The 22,579-nt window shown below is 34.6% G+C and overlaps 1 protein-coding gene across 1 annotated transcript; it reads left to right on the top strand.

Annotated features, from left to right (window-relative positions):
- The first annotated feature begins 1,165 nt into the window (after nucleotides 1-1,165).
- Nucleotides 1,166-22,579, top strand: LOC129944467 (xylosyltransferase oxt). The gene is made up of 3 exons (XM_056053908.1): nucleotides 1,166-2,401; nucleotides 17,527-17,687; nucleotides 19,346-22,579. Exons 1-3 carry the CDS (start codon nucleotides 1,645-1,647, stop codon nucleotides 21,122-21,124), a joined length of 2,697 nt encoding a protein of 898 aa, XP_055909883.1. The 5' UTR covers nucleotides 1,166-1,644; the 3' UTR covers nucleotides 21,125-22,579.

Here is a 22,579-nt window from a genome sequence, read left to right on the forward strand (position 1 = left end):
AAAATCTGCTCCCGTGTGAAAAGAAAAATTTGTATTCGTAGTAAGACATCTTGCAAAACAGTTTTTTTCAATCATTGAAAAAAGTTTAACTAAAAATACCAATTTTTTGGTTAAGTTTTAGATTGTTTTAGCATCAATAGCATACACTATGCTAAATAAAGAACAAGTTCCTTAACATGGGTAACCGTTCAGTTTAAAAACACATTATAGAACCTATATTAAGTTGTGTTTACTCCTTTTAATGCATCTAAACGTGAAAATGCTATTTATAAAACTCATAATATGCAACTTTGCTTAGCCCGTTAAGAGGTTGAATAAGGTCTAAATAATTAAGAGTGACGGAATGTCATATTGATTTCTGTGCATAGTTAAAATTACAAAAATTAAAATACCATTTTAATTCTATCCCTTTTAAATTTATTAAAATTTAGTTATATCGTCTCGGAGAAGGAGCATTTTGGTACTTTTTTGCCATAATTACTGAATAACTATAATTTATAGGAAATATAGTTTATGCGACGTTACATTCATAGAAGAAATATATTTTATTTGTTATGACAAACAGCTGATTTGATAGACAGATAAATGGAATAGATCGCTCCATTTTTGCTACTTTTTTAACATAAGCATTGTGTAACTAAAATTTATAGCAGAATTTCTTATAAATGAGAATTTTCGCAACGTTACATAGAGGCTAAATAAATCCTTATGCACTGTATAGCTGTTTATCTGTTTAGCGGATTCTATTAAATAAGACTGAAAATCTATAGTACTATCATCGAGAGATTATACGGGCAGTTTTTTACTTAACCTTTTTCATACAAAAATTAAAACTCCACATTGTAGTTATAGCAAACGTAAAAAATAACTGATCCATGATAATATCATACATTTATACGTAAAGATGATTAGACTTTAAAATTAGTCTCCTGTTAAAATCTTATGTAAACTCAAAAATATTTAATATAAAAATCCATGCGAAACTTAATTTGTGTTTTATTTTATAAAATTTATATTTTATATAGCTTAAATAATATTTTGAGTGTCCCACACTTTATCATTGTGAATTGGCCACACTACATACCTCGCATCACCTACTGGCAAACTAAAGAACTTTCGCGCTGTCAAAAAACTGACATCCCTTTGACAGCATTTTTTTTGTTTCTTGAAATCAGTTTTTTCCCAGCCTTTTTATCGTGCAGTTGAATCTTCTTCCAAAAGCGAAGTTAAATTTTCAGACGTGACCAAAATATCATCTGCGTTTTGTGTGAATTAGAGGTGTACTTTTCGAATCCCTAACAAAACAACTTCATTAAATTAGCAGTGACTAAATTTCTTTCGCGCTTAAAATAATGATCGATTGCTAAAAGTGAAAAGCGAGCTCCTATTTCAATTCTATTCTATCCTATTCCCATCGTCGTCGTCGCACGTCCATCCCCTTAGATCTAAGATCCAACACTCTCAAGGTTGAGTGCCATTCATCGTTTTACTTTTTGTTGTGCATTGTTTTTGTAGATTGTGTTGTGTTTGTTTTTTTTTTGTTGTGTTGTAATTTACTTATTGCACCCCCTTTGACATGCGAACACGTTGCGAAGCACCCGTAGACAGTGCATCGTCGTCGTCGTTGCAACTAAATACCTTATAATGTCGGATAATCTGGCCGTGCGATGGATGCGCCGCTACAAGTTCTTCTTCCTAATCGGTCTGCTCATTATAGGATTACAAGTTTTCCTTGCTTATAAATCGCTAGGCATTCCCGATCTGAGTTTCAGCTCTGGAAGCAATCTCTTTTCGTCGTCCTCCTCCAGCGAGAGCAAATCAAAAACTCAACAAAATGACAACTCTGTGGCCGACGACGAGGACCTCAATGGGGGTCCTGTAAAGCAGCGTGACACTGTTAATTCGGCTGGACACAGTGGCAATTTAAATGTGGATCAATTAGGCTTTCAGCCATCATGTGATATTACAGCAAAAGAAGCAATATCTGCACTACGACGCGCAAAAACGAAAGAATGTCGCAAGCAAATAGCAAATGTTGCGTGTACCATTCAATCAATGGAATTCTATGCGCGACGTCTACCGAACTATTGTTTAAATAGTAATTACACAGCAAACAAGCCGTTGGGCTGTTATCGGGACGAGAAGGAGTATCGCCTGTTGTCGGGATACTTTACGAATTTCAAACGAAATAACTCACCAAAGAAATGCATCCAGATGTGCCTTCAATCGGGTTTCCCCTATGGCGGAGTACAGTATGGTACTGAATGCTTTTGCGGAGCTGATATGCCACCATCGGCAGCTAAGCTGCCCGATTCAAGTTGTAATATGAAGTGCCCTGGCGATGCCAAAGAAGTCTGTGGGGGATATTTTAGCATGAATATATTTGAAACTGGTATTGCAAGTAAGTTAAAAGAAAAAAAAAAACTAAATTATGTTAAACTATGTAAATTACTCTTAACTATTGTTTTGCTAGCAAATAAAAAGAAAATAGATACAAAATTAAAAAACCTAAAAGTAAAGATAAAAATAAATCTTTTAGCTGATTCTTATTCATTTTTAGTTAAGTTGTTGTGCCTATTTTGTATTTATAAATGTTCTTCGTTTTGATAAGAGCAGACTTATTAAATCTTTTCCACAAAGACGCTCTTATTTTAAAATAAAGGTCATTTGGTGTCATCGATTTCATTGTTAACCGATGACTGTCCAAAAGTATTCTTTGAGATAATCTCTTCAAGGCTTAATTTTAGAATAGAAGTTTTTTTTGAAAAAGTATTTATTACTTATAAAAGTTTGACAACGTACGCACGCAACTCAACAAAAACATTTAAAACAACATATCTGATTTATTTTAAGATTTGTCTACTATGTATACCCTAAAATGAAAAAATTAAAAATGTCCAAAATCACTCTAAATTTAGATTTTGTTGCATTTATAGCAGTAATACAGTTTTATTAGCTTAGATAGAAATTTGTATTAAAAGAAGCTGTAAAGCAAAGAACACTATTTATAGCTAAAAACTATCAAGACGATGTTAAAAATTTTGAACTCTACAACATTTGTAAGAAAATTTTTTAATTCCGATGACAAGAAAAAAAATAAGTTAAATATAAAAACTGAAACAACTCTTTTAAACACAAATATGTATACTCCAGCTTTTAAACGATAGCAATGTGTACAAAAATTTGAAGCTCAGTTTCTCTAGGATTTTCGGAGTAGTTAATCTTTTTGTTTATTACTCAAAATAAAGTAAGAGTTTGACTACTCTACGTAATACTTTCAAGAAGATTTTCTGCACCTGATTTGATAAAAGCATCATTCTTCTAATGTTCCACTCAAAACGCACAAATAAATTGATGTTTTGACTTCCTCAAATTTGTCATATCCTTTTTCTTAACAATCTTTAAATGAGATGACTCGCCAAACAAAAATAAGGATTTCCAAATCGGTTTAGGAACATATTGAGTTTTAACGAAATTAGACATGGTTTTTGTTTTTAATATAATATAATGAAAAATATGTTATTATATTATAAAGAGTAATTTTTTAAAAGCTATAGGAGAGTTTAAAAAAAAACACAAAATTCAAAAAAATGCATGACATCTTTTTTTGAACGGTCCATATAATTTAATGTTTGAAGATTATTTCATACAAATGTTGACCTTGACTGCGCCTCAAATGGTCTATCCGCTTAGTCCAATTTTGGCATACCCTTTCCCACAATTCGGCCGGTATCTCACGAATAATTGCTTCAATGTTGTCTTTCAATGCATCAATTGAAGCTGTATAGACATGAGCTTTAACATAGTCCCACAAAAAATAGTCTAATCGCACGATCTAGGCGCCAACTGCCCGGTCCTGAGCGTGAAATAAAATGTTCACCGAACTCGCCTCTCAATAAGTCCATTGCTGTGTGGCATGTGTCACATCAATCCACATGTCATGCAAGTCATGATCTTGCATTTTGGCAAAAAAAATTGGATATCTCACGGTAGCGCTCACCATTTACAGTTACGTTATGATTCGCATCATCTTTGAAGAAGTACGGTCCAATGATGCCATCAGCCCATAAACCGCAACAATGTGATGTTTTCTAGCTCTTGCAAAGCTTCTGGCTGATATTCACTCCAAAATCGACAATTCTGCTAATTTACCCATTGAGCCAAAAATGAGCTTCGTCGCTGAACACAATTTTTCTTTAAAAAAGTTGTTCTTCGGCCAACTTTCCAAGAGCCCATTCATCAAAACTGCAACCTACGCTGCAGTAGGTCGTTTCGCTTCAATTCTTGCACCAGCTGTATTTTGAAAGGCATCACACATAAATCCTTTCGCAAAATATTCCACGTTGTTGAGTAATAGAGGCCCAATTGTTGCGAACTTCGACGAATCGATAGTTGATGGTCATCATTAACACTCGTCGATACAGCTGCGATATTTTGTTCAGATTTTGCACTCTACGTGAGCTTGTTGGTGGTTTAATGTCCAACAATGTAAATTTGGTGCGAACTTTAGTCGCAATAGCTCGAATAGCCGTTTTAGTGGGTCGATTAAATTGACCAAAAAATGGAGGAAGGGCGCAATGAACTTTCTTAACAGAGCATGCATTTCGAAAATAAAATTCAATGATTTGAAAGCGTTGTTAGTTTATAAGACGATTCATGGTTAAATTATAGACCAAACTGAAGATATTTGACAGTGAAACAAAACACGAAACGTGTGTCAGCTGTTTAAACTAGTGTTGTCAAAATACAATAGCTAAAAAATCACCCTTTATTATCAATGAAAAATTTTACAAACAAATATTTTTCCTCAAACAAGTGTAATAATAACCTATAAGAGTTGCATAGTCCCATCTCAAACACAAATGAAATATTGACCTACACAGGTGAGATCGAAAGTCCAATTATGAACTGTTGTAGGTATTACCTAAATAACTGAAATTTAAAACTTTAATTTTTTTCTGACGAGTACTGCTTTTTCCGAGGAATTGACAAAGGCTTCAGTAGCAATTCTTTTGTTTTTTTAAGATAAGCCGTACAATTGAAACACATACAGTATAGCAAACTAAATCGAATAATATAATTCTTAGCCTGAATAAATTAAATTTCGTGGCCAACTTAAATAAACGATAACCTATTCACAAAAACGAGTATTGTTTCAAAAACAAACATCAACTATCAAAAACTACTAAACTACTAGTTATTCCACCCGCTTTTTTGATCGTTTTTTATAATTTTTGTTTTTATAAAAACAGAAAAGATTTTCTTGACCTTAGGCCCCGATTCCGCAAAGTTGAATGATTTTCCGTACAAATGTTTTATTGATCTTCAAAATGTGTCTATCTGTGCATACTCTATATACGAAAAATTGGGCACTTCTCATTTGCCGAATCCCAATATTTAGCAGAGTCATTCCGTAATTTTCAAAACCATTATCATTAACGATATCGTCAATAATTTTCTTGACGTAACTTTGTCACTATCGTCTCGTCTATCGTTTTTATTATAAAATAACTAAAATTTCAAAATGAACTCAACGAAAGATAATGCTTGTCCGATTACTTGAAAATGTTATTAAACTTTGTGTTTGTCCATAGGAAATTGTGAAAATTTGCGACAAATTGGTGAGCATCCTCCCTTGGTGTTGTATATAAATATTCATATATATGAGCAACTGTACTGAATTATTACTTTAAATATCAACTTAATCAAGTTATCAATTGATTTAATATTTTCCTGTTATCAAAATAAAATATTATTCGATTTTCATTTATATTATAATAAAGACGTTTCATAATTGAGTTAAAGGAATCCGCTTTTCATTCAATCCAGAGTTCCAAGACACAACAGTATTGGCGACGAGGTGAACACTTATTTTCAAAAACAGAAGATCATCGAACATAAAAATGAATTCCGAGCAACTCAATTCCTTGATTCAAGCTATGTCGAATATGACGACGGCCTTGCAAAATCAACAGGAACATCGAACGGCAAATATAAGCATAATTTCAAATTTCGACCCATTCAACCCCAAGGTTGAACAATTCAATAATTATAAAGAACGTTTAGAAAATCATTTTCAGATAAAAAAGATATTCGAAGATAAAGAGATGTGCGCTAAATTATTGCTTCAATTTATTGGTTCATCAAATTATTCGTTACTGACGTCACTCTCAGCTCCCAAAAATATTAACGAATTGAAATATGATGAATTGATTGAAAAATTAGAGAAGCATTTTTGTCCGAAAAAAAATTCATTGGTAGAACAACATTATTTTTTATCGGAATATCAAAATGAAAAGGATTCCATAAATGATTACTTAGCAAAACTTCGACAAAGGGTACTATACAGCAACTTCAACTGCACATGTGGTTTGTCCATAGCCAACATTTTTCTACGAGCTCAATTTATTCGAGGGCTTAGGGACAACAACATAAGAGAAAAACTACTTCAGGAAGAAAACTTGGAATTCGACAAAATTGTTGAACAGGCGATTAAACTCGAAGCATCAAAAATTAATTGCAAACTCATTTCAATTACGAACAACTCTTCGAACATAGAAATAAATAAAATATCAAATTCAAATTTTCAATCTCAAAATAAAATTCACAACCATGGCCCAAAACCTCGATCTCAAGAATATTCAAAAACGAAAAAATCGAAATCTTTTATAGATTACAAAAGTTTGGGAATCGAAGGACTGTGTCTACGATGTGGTAGAAATAATCACCTGGCAAATGATTGTAAATCTAATCGAAATCAACTAAGTTGTGAATTCTGCAAGAAACATGGTCATGTGAAGCGAGTTTGTTTGAAATTCTTATTAAATAAATCAAACCAGAACACAAACGCTATTACAAATGCAACAGATAACGCAGAGTACGATTATTCAGATAACATACATCATTTAAATAAAATAATTGATGTTTATGGAAAATCTGAAATATTTTCAATAGATGGTCGCAAATTTTACATAAATGTTTCAATAAATGGGAAACGTCAAGAATTCGAAGTGGACTCTGGGGCAGGCTTCACGTTACTTCCAGAGAAAGATTTCAACAAATTGAATTTAAATGTTCCCGTAAAAAAGTCAGATATTGGTTTTCGATCCTATACTGGTGAGATATTTGCTCCAATAGGAAAGGTTGAAGTACAGGTCCAATATCAAGATACAGTATCGAACGAGGAAATGTATATAGTTCCTTCAAAATACGCACCGCTTATAGGCAGAGTATGGATACGACATCTTAACATAAATTTACAAACGATCGATCAACCTACACGTACTGTCAAAAACGAAATTTGCACTATCGATTCAGTAACAGAGCTAATGAACAAATATTCCACTATTTTTGAACAAAGAGTGGGATGCATTCCAAATGTTGTTTGTTCACTTAAACTCAAAGAGAAAACCAAACCCATTTACGTAAGAGAACGAGAAGTCCCATTTGCACTGCGTGAGAAAGTTGAAAAAGAACTAGATGAACTCGAAAATGACGGAATAATTTCAAAAGTAAATACAAGCGATTGGGGTTCACCGTTGGTGATAATTCCAAAACCCGATGGTAAGGTGCGACTATGTGTGGATTACAAAGTTGGTGTAAACCCTCAGCTCGAAACAGCTCATTATCCGATTAAACGAATCGATGAACTTTTGAATCAGTTACGAAATTCAAAATATTTTTGTCGTTTGGATTTATACAAGGCATATTTACACGTTTTAGTCGATGAAGAAAGCAAGCAAGTACAAACTATATCAACACACAGAGGCACGTATCGAATGAACCGTTTATCTTTTGGCATTAAAACAGCTCCTAGTGAATTCAATAGAATACTAGACCAAATACTTCAAGGATTAGAAGGTACGTTATCTTATTTTGATGATATTATTATTCATGGTGCAACAGTTACTGAATGCAAAGAACGATTAATTAATTGTTTCGAAAAATTACAAAAGTACGATTTACATGTAAACAAAAATAAATGTGAATTTTTCAAAACAGAAATTCGATATTTAGGCTATGTTATACGTAAAAATGAAATTCTAAAGTCACCAGATAAAGTTCAAGCTATTAAAGATATGTCACGGCCCAAGAATTCAGATGAAGTTCGTGCATTTTTGGGTATGATTACTTACTATTCAAAATTCATTCCTGATCTTTCGACAATAACTTTTCCTTTGCGACAATTACTTCAAAAAAATTATAAATTTAAGTGGTCAAAATCGTGCGAATTAGCATTTATTAAACTCAAAGAGGAAATTATGAGCAATCGTGTATTAACTCCTTATGATCCACAGTTACAGACTACTTTAGCATGTGATGCGAGTCCTGTTGGAATAGCAGCTGTTTTGTCACAGATTGATGAGGGTGTAGAACGACCAATTGCATTTATATCTCGATCACTAACACTGTCAGAACAAAATTATAGCCAACTCGACCGCGAAGCACTAGCTATTGTTTTTGCCATTGATAAATTTTACATGTATCTATATGGAAGAGAATTTATTTTGATCACAGATAATAAACCATTAACCAGAATTTTTCATCAACATTCAAAAATCCCAGCAATGACATCATCTAGACTTCTAAGGTATGCTTCGTTCCTTCAAGGATTTAACTACAAAATTCAACATAAAAAAGCAGAGGAACATCTTCATGTAGATTGCTTGTCGCGAAACCTTTCAACCGATTCATTTCAAAAATTTAAATTTTTCCTAGACGACGAAATCAAAGACCTTCAAGACCAAATTATCAATCAAATATCAACCGTGTCGTTAACAGCAACATCTATAGCGAAGGAAACAGAAAAAGATTCAAAATTGTCGAAACTTAAACAGGATTTACTTAAAGGCCAAATAGAAAACCCAGATTATTCTTTACAAGATGGTGTTATTTTTAAAGGAAATCGCGTCGTTATTCCAAACACTCTTCAAGACGAAGTCCTTAAAGAATTGCATCGTACTCATATCGGAATTGTGAAAATGAAACAACTGGCTCGTAAATATTGCTATTGGAATGGAATAGACTCAAGCATAGAAAAACTCGTCAGGTCTTGTGAAAAATGTGCTCTTTGTAAGAATAGTCCTCCTCAGATCACTACTCATCATTGGGATGAACCAAATGCTAATTTCGATAGAGTACATATTGATTACGCTGGTCCATTGCAAGGTTATAATTTCTTCGTTCTAATCGATGCAAAATCAAAGTGGCCAGAAATCAAAGTTACAAATTCAGCTCCTACATCAGAGATAACCCTTCGATTTTTCAAAGCAATGAATTCAAAGCATACTGTAAGGAAAATGGTATAATGCAAAAATTTATAGCGCCAGGACATCCAGCTACAAACGGGTTAGCCGAACGATATATTAAAACATTAAAATCAAAATTAAACGCGATGTCAGAAGAAGAAGGCTCAATACATAATAAAGTACGTGAAATATTATATCGTTATAGAGCAACACCTTTATCAAATGGTAAAAGTCCAGCACAACAATATCTTGGAAGAGAGATGAGAATCAAATTAGATTGCCTACGTCCTGTTAAATATGAAAAATCTTCCAACGAAAAAGTCAACTCAATTCGAAATTTAAGTGTGGGAGATAGAGTTCAGTCAAGATTTTACTCAAACGGAAAGCCAGCTTGGAAATTTGGAGTTGTTAAGAAAAAGTTTGGTCAACTGCATTATGAAATCGAGCTCGACAATGGATATGTATTAAAACGCCATATAAACCAATTATACAAATCAGAAGTGGTTTTACCCGAAAAGGAAAATACTATTCAAGAAGATCAACCGAAAAGAAGTGATCCAAGTATAGATGAAATACAAATTCAATTTGAGCAAGTTCCAGTAATTCCAGGAAGTTTTGAAGTTCGAAGACAATCAGGAATAGAGACAATGAACATTCCTGAAAATCGAATACACACAGACATAGAACCAAGCAACATTCCTGTTCCAAATCGAAGAACGAATAGAAACCGACGGCGGCCAGGATATCTTCAAGATTATGAATAAAATAGTGTGGGAGATTGTTGTATATAAATATTCATATATATGAGCAACTGTACTGAATTATTACTTTAAATATCAACTTAATCAAGTTATCAATTGATTTAATATTTTCCTGTTATCAAAATAAAATATTATTCGATTTTCATTTATATTATAATAAAGACGTTTCATAATTGAGTTAAAGGAATCCGCTTTTCATTCAATCCAGAGTTCCAAGACACAACACTTGGCTAATGAGTATAACCCCAATTATGGTCAAAGGAAGGAAGACAAGGTTCAGGGGACAAACTTGATTTCAAAAATATTTGATTTTGCCAAAACTATTTTGGATAATATTTTATTTATAAAAAAACCTCAATCAAAACTATAATGGTTTAAATTATTTTACAAGTGATAAACAAAAAAACAAAAATCCTTACATATAGGTTGCAAGAGATAGAGGGTCTGATTTATTGCTTAATTGTCTCCATAATCGTATTTATTTTTTTTATAATGACAGACGATACCTATTTACATATCATGCAAACGCTATCGTTTTGACACTTTGACGATTATCGTCTTACGTGAAGTGCGACTATCGTCAAAACGCTATCGTTTGAAAACTTATAAAACTCTTTTTTGAAAACTTATAAAACTCGTTTTTGGAATCGGCCTAAGGGTGAAATTTTCATCAGCAAAAATAAAAGAAATCACTTCTAAACTCCTCTTCATCTTAATACTTGTTTTTCTTAAAAGCAATATAAAAAAACACGCTAATCGCAAGGAAACAAAAACGGTTGAATCTTAATTTGATACTGTTGCGAATGCATTTACTTTCTAAAACATTGTGCAGTAGTTTTATTCTCCATAAAAACGAGGCTAAAAATAATAGTGGTACACTAGGCCGTATACGCATTTTTCTTGAAAACAAATGTAGTCCATGTTTAGTTGATTTATTTTTCTTAAACATAAAATTATTCAGCATGGCTCGTTAGTGATCGGCATTATTTTATAACAGCAGCCCCTTATTCGAAGCCCCTTATACGAAGTGCTTTATGAACTTCGCGAGCAGATTTATTTATTTCAAAGTCAAATCCTTCAATTTGGAACCTTACTGAATAAAAATGCAAACACAGTTTGAATTTTCATACAGCTAAAAAAACACACTCTGTTACTTTAAAAATATTCTCATTTTTTTTAATTACATAACATTGGAAAACAACATGTTTGTTGCATGAAATTTCTTAAATGCATCTGAATAGATTTTCCACGCTGATTTCAAAAACATATGCTGTTTTTATGTAGCAGCTCTAGTTTTGGATTGTTTTTCATTGAAAATGCACATAATTTAAGTTTAAAAAATTTTATAACCAAATTTATACTGAATAAAATTTTCATTTTTTGGATTTTCTGGAGTGAAATGTATTACGAGAACTATTTTGAATGCTCCAACAATAATCAGCTATCATATGTCAATTCCAGTACCCCTGATACCTTTCCTCAATAGTGCGAATATACTGGTGAAAGCGCTCTCCCTGTTCCTCGCTTAAGTCGCCGAGATTTTCAGGAAAATAGTCTAGATGGCTGTGAAGATAGTGAAGCTCGATACTCATGTTGCATCCAAGCCGCTGGAAGTGTATCAGCAACTGCTCAACGTGCTGAATGTAGCCGTCAGACTTCCTATTAACCAAAAAATTCCTCACTACCCAAACAAACTCTTCCCATGCACATTTCTCGACAGCTGTCATGTTGATGAAATTTGCACCATCTATCAACTTCCTGATTTGTGGGCCATCGAAAATACCATTCTTGATTTTCTCACTATTCAATTTTGGAAACATTTTTACAATGTAGTTGAAACATTCGCCATCTTTGTTTAGAGCTTTTACGAACTGTTTTATCAACACCAGGTTTATATGCAATGGAGGCAATATAATTCGGTCTATGGATACTAGTGGAGCATTAATTACATTTTGCTTACCGGGAATCAAAGCCTCCCTGGAAGGCCATTCTCTTTTTGTCCAGTGCTCAGCTTTAGCTCGGCTGTCCCATAGGCATAGGAAACAGGGGTATTTTGTATAGCCACTTTGTTGGCCCAGGAGTAAATTTACCATTTTCAAATCAACACATAAAAGCCAGTTATGTTCCTTGTACTTAATTTTGTCGAGAAGTAAAGATATTGTAGGATATTCTTCTTTAACCTTTGTAGAATGAGCAAAAGTACACATTTCAAACTTCGTTTTGACGAATTAATGAACAACCGCCACTGCACAAAATTATCTTTTTTAGTGAAGAAAGGAAGTAAATCTTTTTCCCTGTTACGGTAGTACGATATCTTTGTTTCTCTGGTCAACAAATTTCTTTCTTTTAATAGGGAAGCTAAAATTTCTGATGCCATTTTAGACAGTCCAAGGTCCCTGATCAAGTCATTTAGATCATCTTGATTTAGTGTTCGGGGAATACCGTAGCAATCTAAATCACTGTTGCTAATATTGCCGTCGTTTTCGCTTTGTTCGCTGCACTGGTCTGAATTTTCCGAAGATGTACATGGTTGATGTGGTGTTGATGTACGAGTATCACTAATACTCAAGACTGGTCTTATGGCAGATTTTAAGTTTGGATATATCCACTTAGAGTAGTTTTTATTGTTTATTCCTATGATTTTCGTTACGCAGAAATTACAGTCGTCATTATGGTTGGATGGTTCACGCTAAATCATAGGAGCTTTGTACTTAAAAGTGGGTCTTTTTTTGTCTGCCCACTGTCGCAAAGATTCAACACAACTTTTACATACCAGGCTTGGTATCCAAGGCTTAGAATTTGATGGCAACGGAAACCCAAAGTAGTCGAACTATGCCTTTTTCACAAAGTCCGACACATTTAAACGAAATTTTTGAACATATATCCTCCGCAAATAACACAAAAAAAATCAGGGTTATTTAAACACGTCTTTCTTGAGGAAGACATAATGAAATTTTTAAAGGAACTACTTAAGTTACACCGCTTAATTAATAGAAACTATTAGTAGCCGTATCTTACTAACTAGAGCTGCTACAAAAAATCTGAGAGTAAATTTAAAATCAGCACACCCAAATTAGTAAACAACGGTAAAACAATGCCATGCAACACAATGAATGGTTGATTTTGTTTTTCTGTGATAATCAATGGTGGATCCAGGGTCATGCCCCCCCCCCCTTCTGTGGCGACGATCCAGGAGGGGTCATATAAGCAATAAAGCTTATACAGTCACGTTGTATAAGTAAAGATTTCATCTAAAGATTTGTTAGTAATTTAACGACATTCACCAAAAACCGGTTTGCTGTCAAAAACAACACAATTTTTGTTTTTACTCAATGTAGAATTTGAAAAAAGTTTAGTCAAGCTCTAAGAAAAAGAACAAATATTCAGGTTCCTAAGACGAAACCTTGAATTAGAAATCGGCAATTTAAAAAAAATGTGTGATTTTTTTTTTTAAAATCCCTAAATTTTGTATTCTTAATTTGGCGTCTTTTCACAAGAAAAACATGTTATGGTGTTGCTAAAAAAGGGTACCCCTCATAAAAACGCGTGATTGCCGTTGTTTTTATCTGGATATAGAAGAGTGTGTTTTTTTGTAATTAAACATTCCTTTTATGATCTATATTAAAAAAAAAAATAAAAAATTAATTAGTAATGGCAAAAGGAAAATGGTGCTCAAAGGAAAAAATAAGTATGATCTTGAAAATGAAGTCAAAAGGGCGGACGGTAACAGACATTTCTAAGTTGTTAGAATGCTCCAATAAGCTGGTTTATAATGCCCTTCGTCATTGCAAAAAGTTTGGAGTGATTAAAAACGTTTAACAAAACCCCCGGGTCAAAAAGACAACTACAATTGAAGATAGAATTATGTATAGGTTATCGACCAAAGATCTGTTTAAGACCTCCAGTGCCTTTCGAAGCGAACTTTGAACGAACTATGGATTAAAATTAATATATATGGCAACAGGAAAATGATCTAAGGTACACCATTAAGACGATGAAACACGACGGGGCCAACGTTATGGTCTGGTCTACTTTTTCGTGGCACGGCGCGGCGTTGGTCCCATCGTAAAAATTGACACCAAAATGGACCAGAACGTGTACAGAGATGTCCTGTTGGATCATATGATACCGTACCCAAAAGACAATTTGCCGTTATTAAGGCGCTTCATGCACGACAACAACCCTAAAAACATTTTGAAGTGGCCGCCACAATCACCCGATCTTAACCCGATCGAGAATTTGTGGAATGATGTTGAACATCACATTGAACAAAAAAAAACCAATTCAACACAATTGTATCAGGAGATTCAAAATGCTTGGTATGCAATTCCAAAGTCACGATGTGAAGCTTTGGTTGAAAGTTTGCCAAGAAGAATTGCTTCTGTACTGCAAAATAAAGGGTTCCCTACCAAATATTAAGAAAAACTTAGAATTGCTAACGGTTAGTAAAATTTTATCAAGAAACTGTTGAATGTGCTAAATTCGTGTCCAGGCGAAAAATTGATGTTTCTACATTCCATACTTTCTTTCTTCTTACAGATGTTAAACATATTTGATGAAGTACTATGAAAACATTGTGCTGTGTATATGTAATGTAAATAAAATATAACTAATTTCATAATAATAAAACAAATTGAAAATTAAATGGTTTTTATTTTCTTTAACAAGTGTGGTAAATTCTTGTCCATCACTGTATATCCTCAAATTCAAGAACCAAGCATTTGTCTCTCTACAATTTTTAAGTTTTATTGACTCCTTTAAGGTCAAAATACGAGTAAGCAAATTGATAGCGAGAGTAATAATAGACTCCCGAAAATTGATTCCGAATATCAGATCGTCTCCTTTGAATTTTTGTAGTTTTCTTCGCATTAATAGAAATGGAAACAAGAAAAGTCTGTATATATATTTGAATAGTACTTACTTACTTACTTAAGGTGGCGCTACAGTCCGGGGCGGACCTGGGCCTCAACCAACAAGCGTCTCCAGCCAGCCAAGTTGGTTGAGGTCCTCTCCCACCTGGGTGCGCCACCTGAGTCGCGGTCTTCCTCTACTGCGCCGTCCCTCGGGATTGGATTCGAAGACCTTCCGGGCTGGAGCGTTGATGTCCATCCGCTCTACATGACCTAGCCATCTAAGCCGTTGGACTTTAATCCTGCTAACTAGGTCAGTGTCGCTGTACAGCCCGTACAGTTCGTCGTTATATCTTCTCCTCCATTCTCCATCTATGCGTACGGGACCAAAAATCACCCGAAGAATTTTTCTCTCGAAGCATCCTAAGACGCTCTCATCTTTCTTTGATAGGGTCCAGGCCTCAGCGCCATAAATGAGAACCGGGATGATGAGTGTCTTATAGATGGTGATTTTACATGCTCGAGAGAGGACTTTACTTCTCAATTGCCTTCTAAGTCCAAAGAAGCAGCGATTTGCAAGAGTTATTCTTCGTTTGATTTCAGCGCTGGTGTTGTTGTCTGCATTAATAGCGGTGCCTAGGTAGACAAAGTCCTTAACTACCTCAAAGTTATAGCTGTCCATGGTGACGTTATATACATGGTAAAAATATTGTCCACAGAGACTTAAAACCAGAGAATATTTTGCTGGATGAGAATCATAATGTTAAAATCACAGATTTTGGTTTTGCCCGTCAATTAAAAGAAGGCGAAAAGTTAAACGGTTAGAAAGTAAACTATTTTTTCCAAAAATAGAAAAGAAAAAATTTGTTTATTTTTTACAGACGTCGTCGTTCAGTGTCCTTTTTTGATGATAGCATATACTTGGTCTTGCCCTCATTGACCACTAAACCCATCTTCTTCGCTTCCGTCGCAATGCTCAAAAACGCTCCACTGACATCACGCTTTGATCTTTTAATTATGTTAATATCATCTGCGTATCCGAGTAATTGTGCCTCTAGTGTTGACGGTTGAGTTTTGCACAATTCTTTCCAGAACGATGTTGAAGAAGTCGCATGACAGTGCATCGCCTTGTCTAAAACCTTTTTTGACATCAAATGCATCGGTAAGATCTTTTCCGACCTTGATAGAGCAGCGTGCATTCTCCATCGTCATTCTGCACAAACGGATAAGTTTGACAGGGATGCCAAAACTAGACATTGCTCGGTAGAGCTCTTCCCTATAGATGCTGTCATACGCGGCTTTGAAATCGATAAAGAGATGGTGGGTATCGATTTGAAGCTCCTGGGTTTTTCCAAGATCTGCCGTAGTGTGAATATTTGGTCGATAGTGGACTTTCCTGGTCTGAAGCCACACTGATAAGGACCAATCAGGTTGTTGACGAATGGCTTCAGACGTTCACATAATACGGCAGAGAGGATCTTATACGCAATGTTAAGGAGACTGATGCCTCTGTAGTTGGCGCAGTTTAGAGGGTCTCCTTTCTTATGTATCGGGCACACTATGCTGAGATTCCACTCATCGGGCATGCTTTCTTCCGACCATATTTTGCAGATGAGTTGGTGCATGCTCCCTACCAAGTCATCGCCTGCTGCTTTGAATAGTTCGGCGGTGATGCCGTCAGCTCCAGCAGCTTTGTTTGCCTTAAGTTTAGATATAGCTATCTTCACTTCGTCAAGGTCGGGTAGGCGGAATTGTTGATCTGCGTCGCCGAGGTTGAGTGGTTCTATCTCCCTTACAGCGGAATTCGGTTCGTCATCGCCGTTATATAATTTGGAGAAGTGATCTTTCCATATTCTCGGCATCGACTGTGGTTCTACTACGATGTTCCCTTGATCGTCTTTACAGGCTTCGGTTGAATAGTACTATCAAGAAAAAGAACGCTTGAAATGACATCTTTTCATCGATTTCCTAAACAATTCGTTCCACATGTTTTGCATGTGGAATGTATTGGAGTGGTGGTAAAACTTTTTTGAAAAAAATCTACGTTTCAAAACAATTTATTACATTTCTGGTTGAAATGAACCAAAGTCCACCTAAACTCTTTTAGATCTTAAATATGGCATATTTAAAAACTATAATATCTTGGAATGCTTTCATATATAGGGACCGTAGTTAGTCCATACCTTGTTGTACTTTTTCATGACAAGAGTTACTATTGGAGAATTTGTCAATTCCTCGCAAGAGGGAGTACCCGTGAAAAGACTTTAGATGGCATAGGCTGTGATCGAACCCCCCAAGACCTCTGGCATGACAGTCCAACGCACTAACCATCATGCCACGGGTACTACTTGAGATACACATCATGTTATTTTAATTTTGTTAGCCTCCTTTACATAACATTCAAGAACATTTTTCAGTGGTGAGTAATAACTCATCTAAGTTTGTGACCCCTCTCCCTGATTAAAAGTCTGGATCCGCCCTTGTACATAATTGTATACTCTTATTCAATAACTGTTATGCTAATATTTTGTTACTTAATCTCTTTAATAGTGCATTTAAATTACATTATTATCTAATTAAACAATTCCCTGCAATTTGTATTTATGTATTCCAATGTTCCATTCTTCAAAAACAATTCAATTCAATTTTTCTTTATTTTTGTTTCAGAATTCACACCGCAAATAGCTGAAACTATTCCAAAACCGGAAACCGAACGTGTCCGAATTGCTTTCCTGCTTACATTGAATGGCCGTGCTCTGCGTCAAGTGCATCGTCTAATCAAAGCGCTCTACTCACCAAATCATGTGTTCTACATTCATGTGGATTCGGTAAGTATTACATGCCAAGAAAATATCTATCTACTTAGTCATTCGTTCGTAAGCCATAGCCATAGTGTGTACCACCATCCGCTGAATTAAGTCGAGTGCCACAACTAGAAGCTTCTTATTTATATATCTAGGTAATTCAACGCGCACGCACGCACATCGAAAACCTCTCGAGAATGGCTGCATCCACTAGCCTAGCCATAGCTCCAACCAACTACTATCCCCTAAATTCATTCGACCGCCGGTGGCGGTGGCGGTGGTGGCGGTAAAAGGGAGGCAGCTTTACTTTATTTTGCTGCTGACTATGCACTGCACACATCCCCATGATCTGGGTTAGTAATGGAATTATGTCAAGTGGCGGCATACGGCGATAGGAGCGATTAAATAACCAAATTACTACAGACATTTTCCATCCATCCATGGCTATGTTCTTATGAGGGTTATTGTTGGTGATTGTGCCCCACACGCGGGCTTCATTAGTATAAATCAAATGCAATTACCTTCCCTAGAGTTTGTCTTTTTTTTGGATTTGAAATAATATTTACATATTAGAAGGTTTCGTTTTGCATTGTCTAAAACTAAAGTTTTTTTTTTTTTACATCATCAAACTAAATACCAACTTGTTGCTCTTTCATAATGCACTTATTGCCTAAAAGCAATGCACCAGTGCCATGGAAGCAATCATAATAGTGAAAAGTCTCTACAGTTGGATTTTGTTACCAATCAAAACCACTTAATATGCACTCAAGAATATTTACTCTCTACGTGAGGCTGTCGAGGTTGGGTAGGTTGTGGAGTAAAAGGCTTAACTTTAGATGGAGTAGGTATAAAGAAAAAAACTTAGTGTCTTCTGGTAAACAAGTTGTTCAGTTTTTTTTTTTGTTTGTATAGAACAACTTCTTTATATTTATGAAATATGGGGTACTCGTTTGAAGTGGCAAAATGTTGGCGCAATGCCAAACTTTATAATTTATCTCAAAGTGTCTTATTTAAAGACTCCAAGAGCTTTGGAATTGCCAAGAATGCAATGAAATGTTGCATAATCCGAAATAAAACAAAAACGAAAACAACTGCACTTACAAGTGGTTTGCTCTCGATGATGATAATAATAAAATTAACTGGGAACTACAATTGATGTTTGCATGTCTATCCATCTGTGAAATTATTTTGTTGATTTTATTAATTTGGTTATTTGCTTAGAAAAATTATCGCTTCAAGTGTTCTTGTTTATTTATTTAAAAAAAAAGTAATATGTTTTAAGAGCTGATGTTTCTTAGGAGATATTTATAGCTCTACAGAAGAATAACGACCTGAAAATATTTAGTTGAAGTGATTTGTTGAAATTGGACAAATATTTATTAGTGGATGAGATCATCCTCTTCCAAAGTCAAGAGGTTTATTTAAAAGCAAAATATTCTTTCAGATCATCTGCTGATAAATAAATTTTCATTTCACTTCCATTTCCAATGATCAAAAAACCGAAGGAAGGGGGAAATTTATCTACCAGCAAATGAACTGAAAGAATGTTTTGCTTCTTAGAAAAGCTCTTGAATTCGGAGTAAAGCTGAAAAGGTCAGCTAGAATGTAATAAATTATTTCTATAAGTTAGCATTAGGAAACCAAAATATCTGTCTAAAAATTGTTTTCATTTTTTTTTGCAGCGCCAAGACTACTTGTACCGTGAACTCTTACAGCTTGAATCAAAATTCCCCAACATACGTCTGGCTCGAAATCGATTTTCGACCATTTGGGGTGGAGCTTCTCTCTTAACCATGCTGATGCACTGCATGAGTGATCTTCTGGCATCCGATTGGCAATGGGATTTCGTGATAAACTTGAGCGAAAGTGATTTCCCCGTTAAACCGGTGGAGAAACTGGCCAATTTTTTAACCGCCAACAAGGGAAGGAATTTCGTGAAGAGTCACGGTCGTGAAACACAACGATTCATCCAGAAACAAGGCCTGGATAAGACCTTCGTAGAATGTGATACTCATATGTGGCGCATAGGTGATCGTGTTCTGCCAGAAGGTATACAAATCGATGGAGGAAGCGACTGGATCGCTCTGTCCAGACCATTTGTGCAATACGTCACTAACAACGAAAATAATGAGCTTCTCGAAGGCTTACTCACAATCTTCCGACATACACTGTTGCCTGCCGAGTCATTCTTTCATACAGTCCTGCGGAATTCCCAATTTTGCCAAACTTATGTGGACAACAATTTGCATGTGACCAATTGGAAGCGAAAATTAGGTTGTAAATGTCAGTATAAACATGTTGTCGACTGGTGTGGCTGTAGTCCGAATGACTTCAAGCCCGACGACTGGGCGCGACTGCAGGGGACGGAGCAAAAAATGCTTTTCTTTGCCCGGAAGTTTGAACCGATCATCAATCAAGCAATCATACTACAACTGGAAGAGTGGCTTTTTGGTCCCTATACCAGTGAATATGTGAATCTGAATTCATATTGGCAAAGTTTATATCATCATTCTGACAAACATTCAAGCGCCGATGATCTCTATTTGACTGTGGCTCAGAGTATCTTGAGAATCAATGGCAGGAAGATGCACTTTGGTAAATTTTCTCTGCATGAAATTACGAATTTCTTAAGCAATGACGAGTACAAAGGATTCCTGCTGCGCTACAGTGCTCAACGATTACCTTCAAACGTGACTGTTGACTTTGAGACTCGCATCCGACCGACACAGTATCCAAAAGTAGCGCGCTCTTCAAAATTCGCCAAACGCCTTCGAAATTTCGAAGTGAGCTCAGATTTCGATCAAAAAGAGCAGATCTCCAGGAACTACGGAAAGTTCCTCGGCCCATCCACCGATATAGTATTGAGTTTTACCTTCACCGGTTCAGCTCACTCAGATAGTCATTCCTATAATATGACAGTCCTTTGGATTGATCCAATGGGAATGCTGCAGGATTTCAATGAAATTCACATCGAAGACACCCAATCGGATGCAATTAACTTCTCCAAAGCCAACCTGAAGCATCCTCTGACTCCTGGAATATGGACTGTGAAGTTGATTGGTCGAACCTCAATCTATGCTCAGACGAAATTTCTCATCTCACCATTTGCCTTCGAACATGGCAAATTAATTCGACCGGATCGATCGCAGAAAGTACATTCGGGAAGCCCTCAAGACATATCATATCCGACAGACTGGCAGCAATATTTGCCACCAGTCGAAGACATTAAAATATTAAAAGAGCTCGCTCAAGCGAATGCCCAGCGCACAGATGCAAAACTACTCAATTGGATCGATGATTTGGTTAGTAAGTTCTTCCTCATCCGTGAAACGTGTGTTGCCGGCAATAAGCCACTCAGTGATTTATCGTCGCCCTTATGTAAAGATACTGACTGGAGTTCGCTAGCTCCTGATCCAAAAAGTGACGTAGACGCATTGTTGCATCGTCGACGACGAAGATAAGAACAAAAAGAAAATATCCAAAATACTTATTTTTTATTTATTTTAAATGTTTTATGTTTATGGAAAACAGTATTTTCCATATAAATAGTTTTACTTGTATAGTATTTGTTATTTTTAAACCTTGTCTTGTAAAAAAAACACATCTTTTCCTTCTCACCTTTCTTAGAAGTTTAAGTTTAAAATGAGAGAAAAAAACAAAAATCGAAGAAAACACAAAAAGGTATTTGTTTGCATAAACAACGTAATGTATTTATTTTTGATAAAGGAAACATAAATATCCTATATTTTTTAGATAAATGGAAAAAAAATGTGTAAAAATATTATGTACAAACAATTTAATGGCAGAATTTATGGAAAATGTTATTCCGTTGAGTTGTTAATTGCAGTTATGAATTTTACTCATAATCAATGTTAAATTATAAATTTTAAATTAAATTTTTTAAACCTTCTTTGTATCTTCTGAGTTAAAAACACGAACTTGTATTAAAAAACTAAATTGTTAAGTCTATTTTTAAATACGTTAAAAATATATCAAATATCGGCACAAACTGTTGTGTCGTGTTTTTGCCATCTGGCAGTTAACAACAAATTTAACAAATATCAAAAGTACCTTCTAAGTTAGTTCTAGACTATACAGCAACTTGTTATCCCTCTTTAACTCGTTTTTATTTTAATTGACGGACATTTTTTAGACTCCTTTATGACTCTTATGTTTATGTGCATTTAATCCATATTTAAATTTATAAAAACAATTATTATAAAGTCAATAATTTTCCATAACTTCTGCTCAATATATATTTAACGCAATCAGCGGCATTAGAATAATATGTGATATATTCTTATATAATGTGGTTTATGTACAGGTACATATACTTTTTAAAAATATATGTTATAAAATAATATTCAACTTCACAACTTCAAAATTTCAATGAACTAATATAAATACTCGTAAAGCAGGCCATACACGTTGATTAGGTTGAAAGGTCAGTTCTTCCTTTGGATATTTTTATTTTTTATTTAAAGTCTATGTAGGAATCGGCTTCCTTTCGATGGATTCAACGTGAAGGGCAATTTTTAACATTTAATTATTAATACTGTCTACACATTTACTTACTTCATTAATACGTTTCTCGTTTTGTTTAATGTTTTTTTTTTCTAGCTCTATGTATAATGACGTAAATTTTAATAGAATATTAAATTCGTAACAATGCAAATAAAATTTAAATTACAAATAAAATGAACATTTCATTATTAATATATTATTATGTAAATACAAACATATTTTTATTGATCCGCGAAAATGTTATTAATATTGTTAAACTGCGCAAAGCAATGCAATTAATGTTGCTTGAATGTAAATTTACAATTGAAAAGAAAAGTATTTGTAAAAAAAATGAAATTATAAGAAATAATAGTAATAACAATTTTTTTTAATTACATCAAAAGAGAGAAGAG

Source organism: Eupeodes corollae, chromosome 2 (assembly GCF_945859685.1).
Source record: "Eupeodes corollae chromosome 2, idEupCoro1.1, whole genome shotgun sequence".
NCBI classification, from domain to species: Eukaryota; Metazoa; Arthropoda; class Insecta; order Diptera; family Syrphidae; genus Eupeodes; species Eupeodes corollae.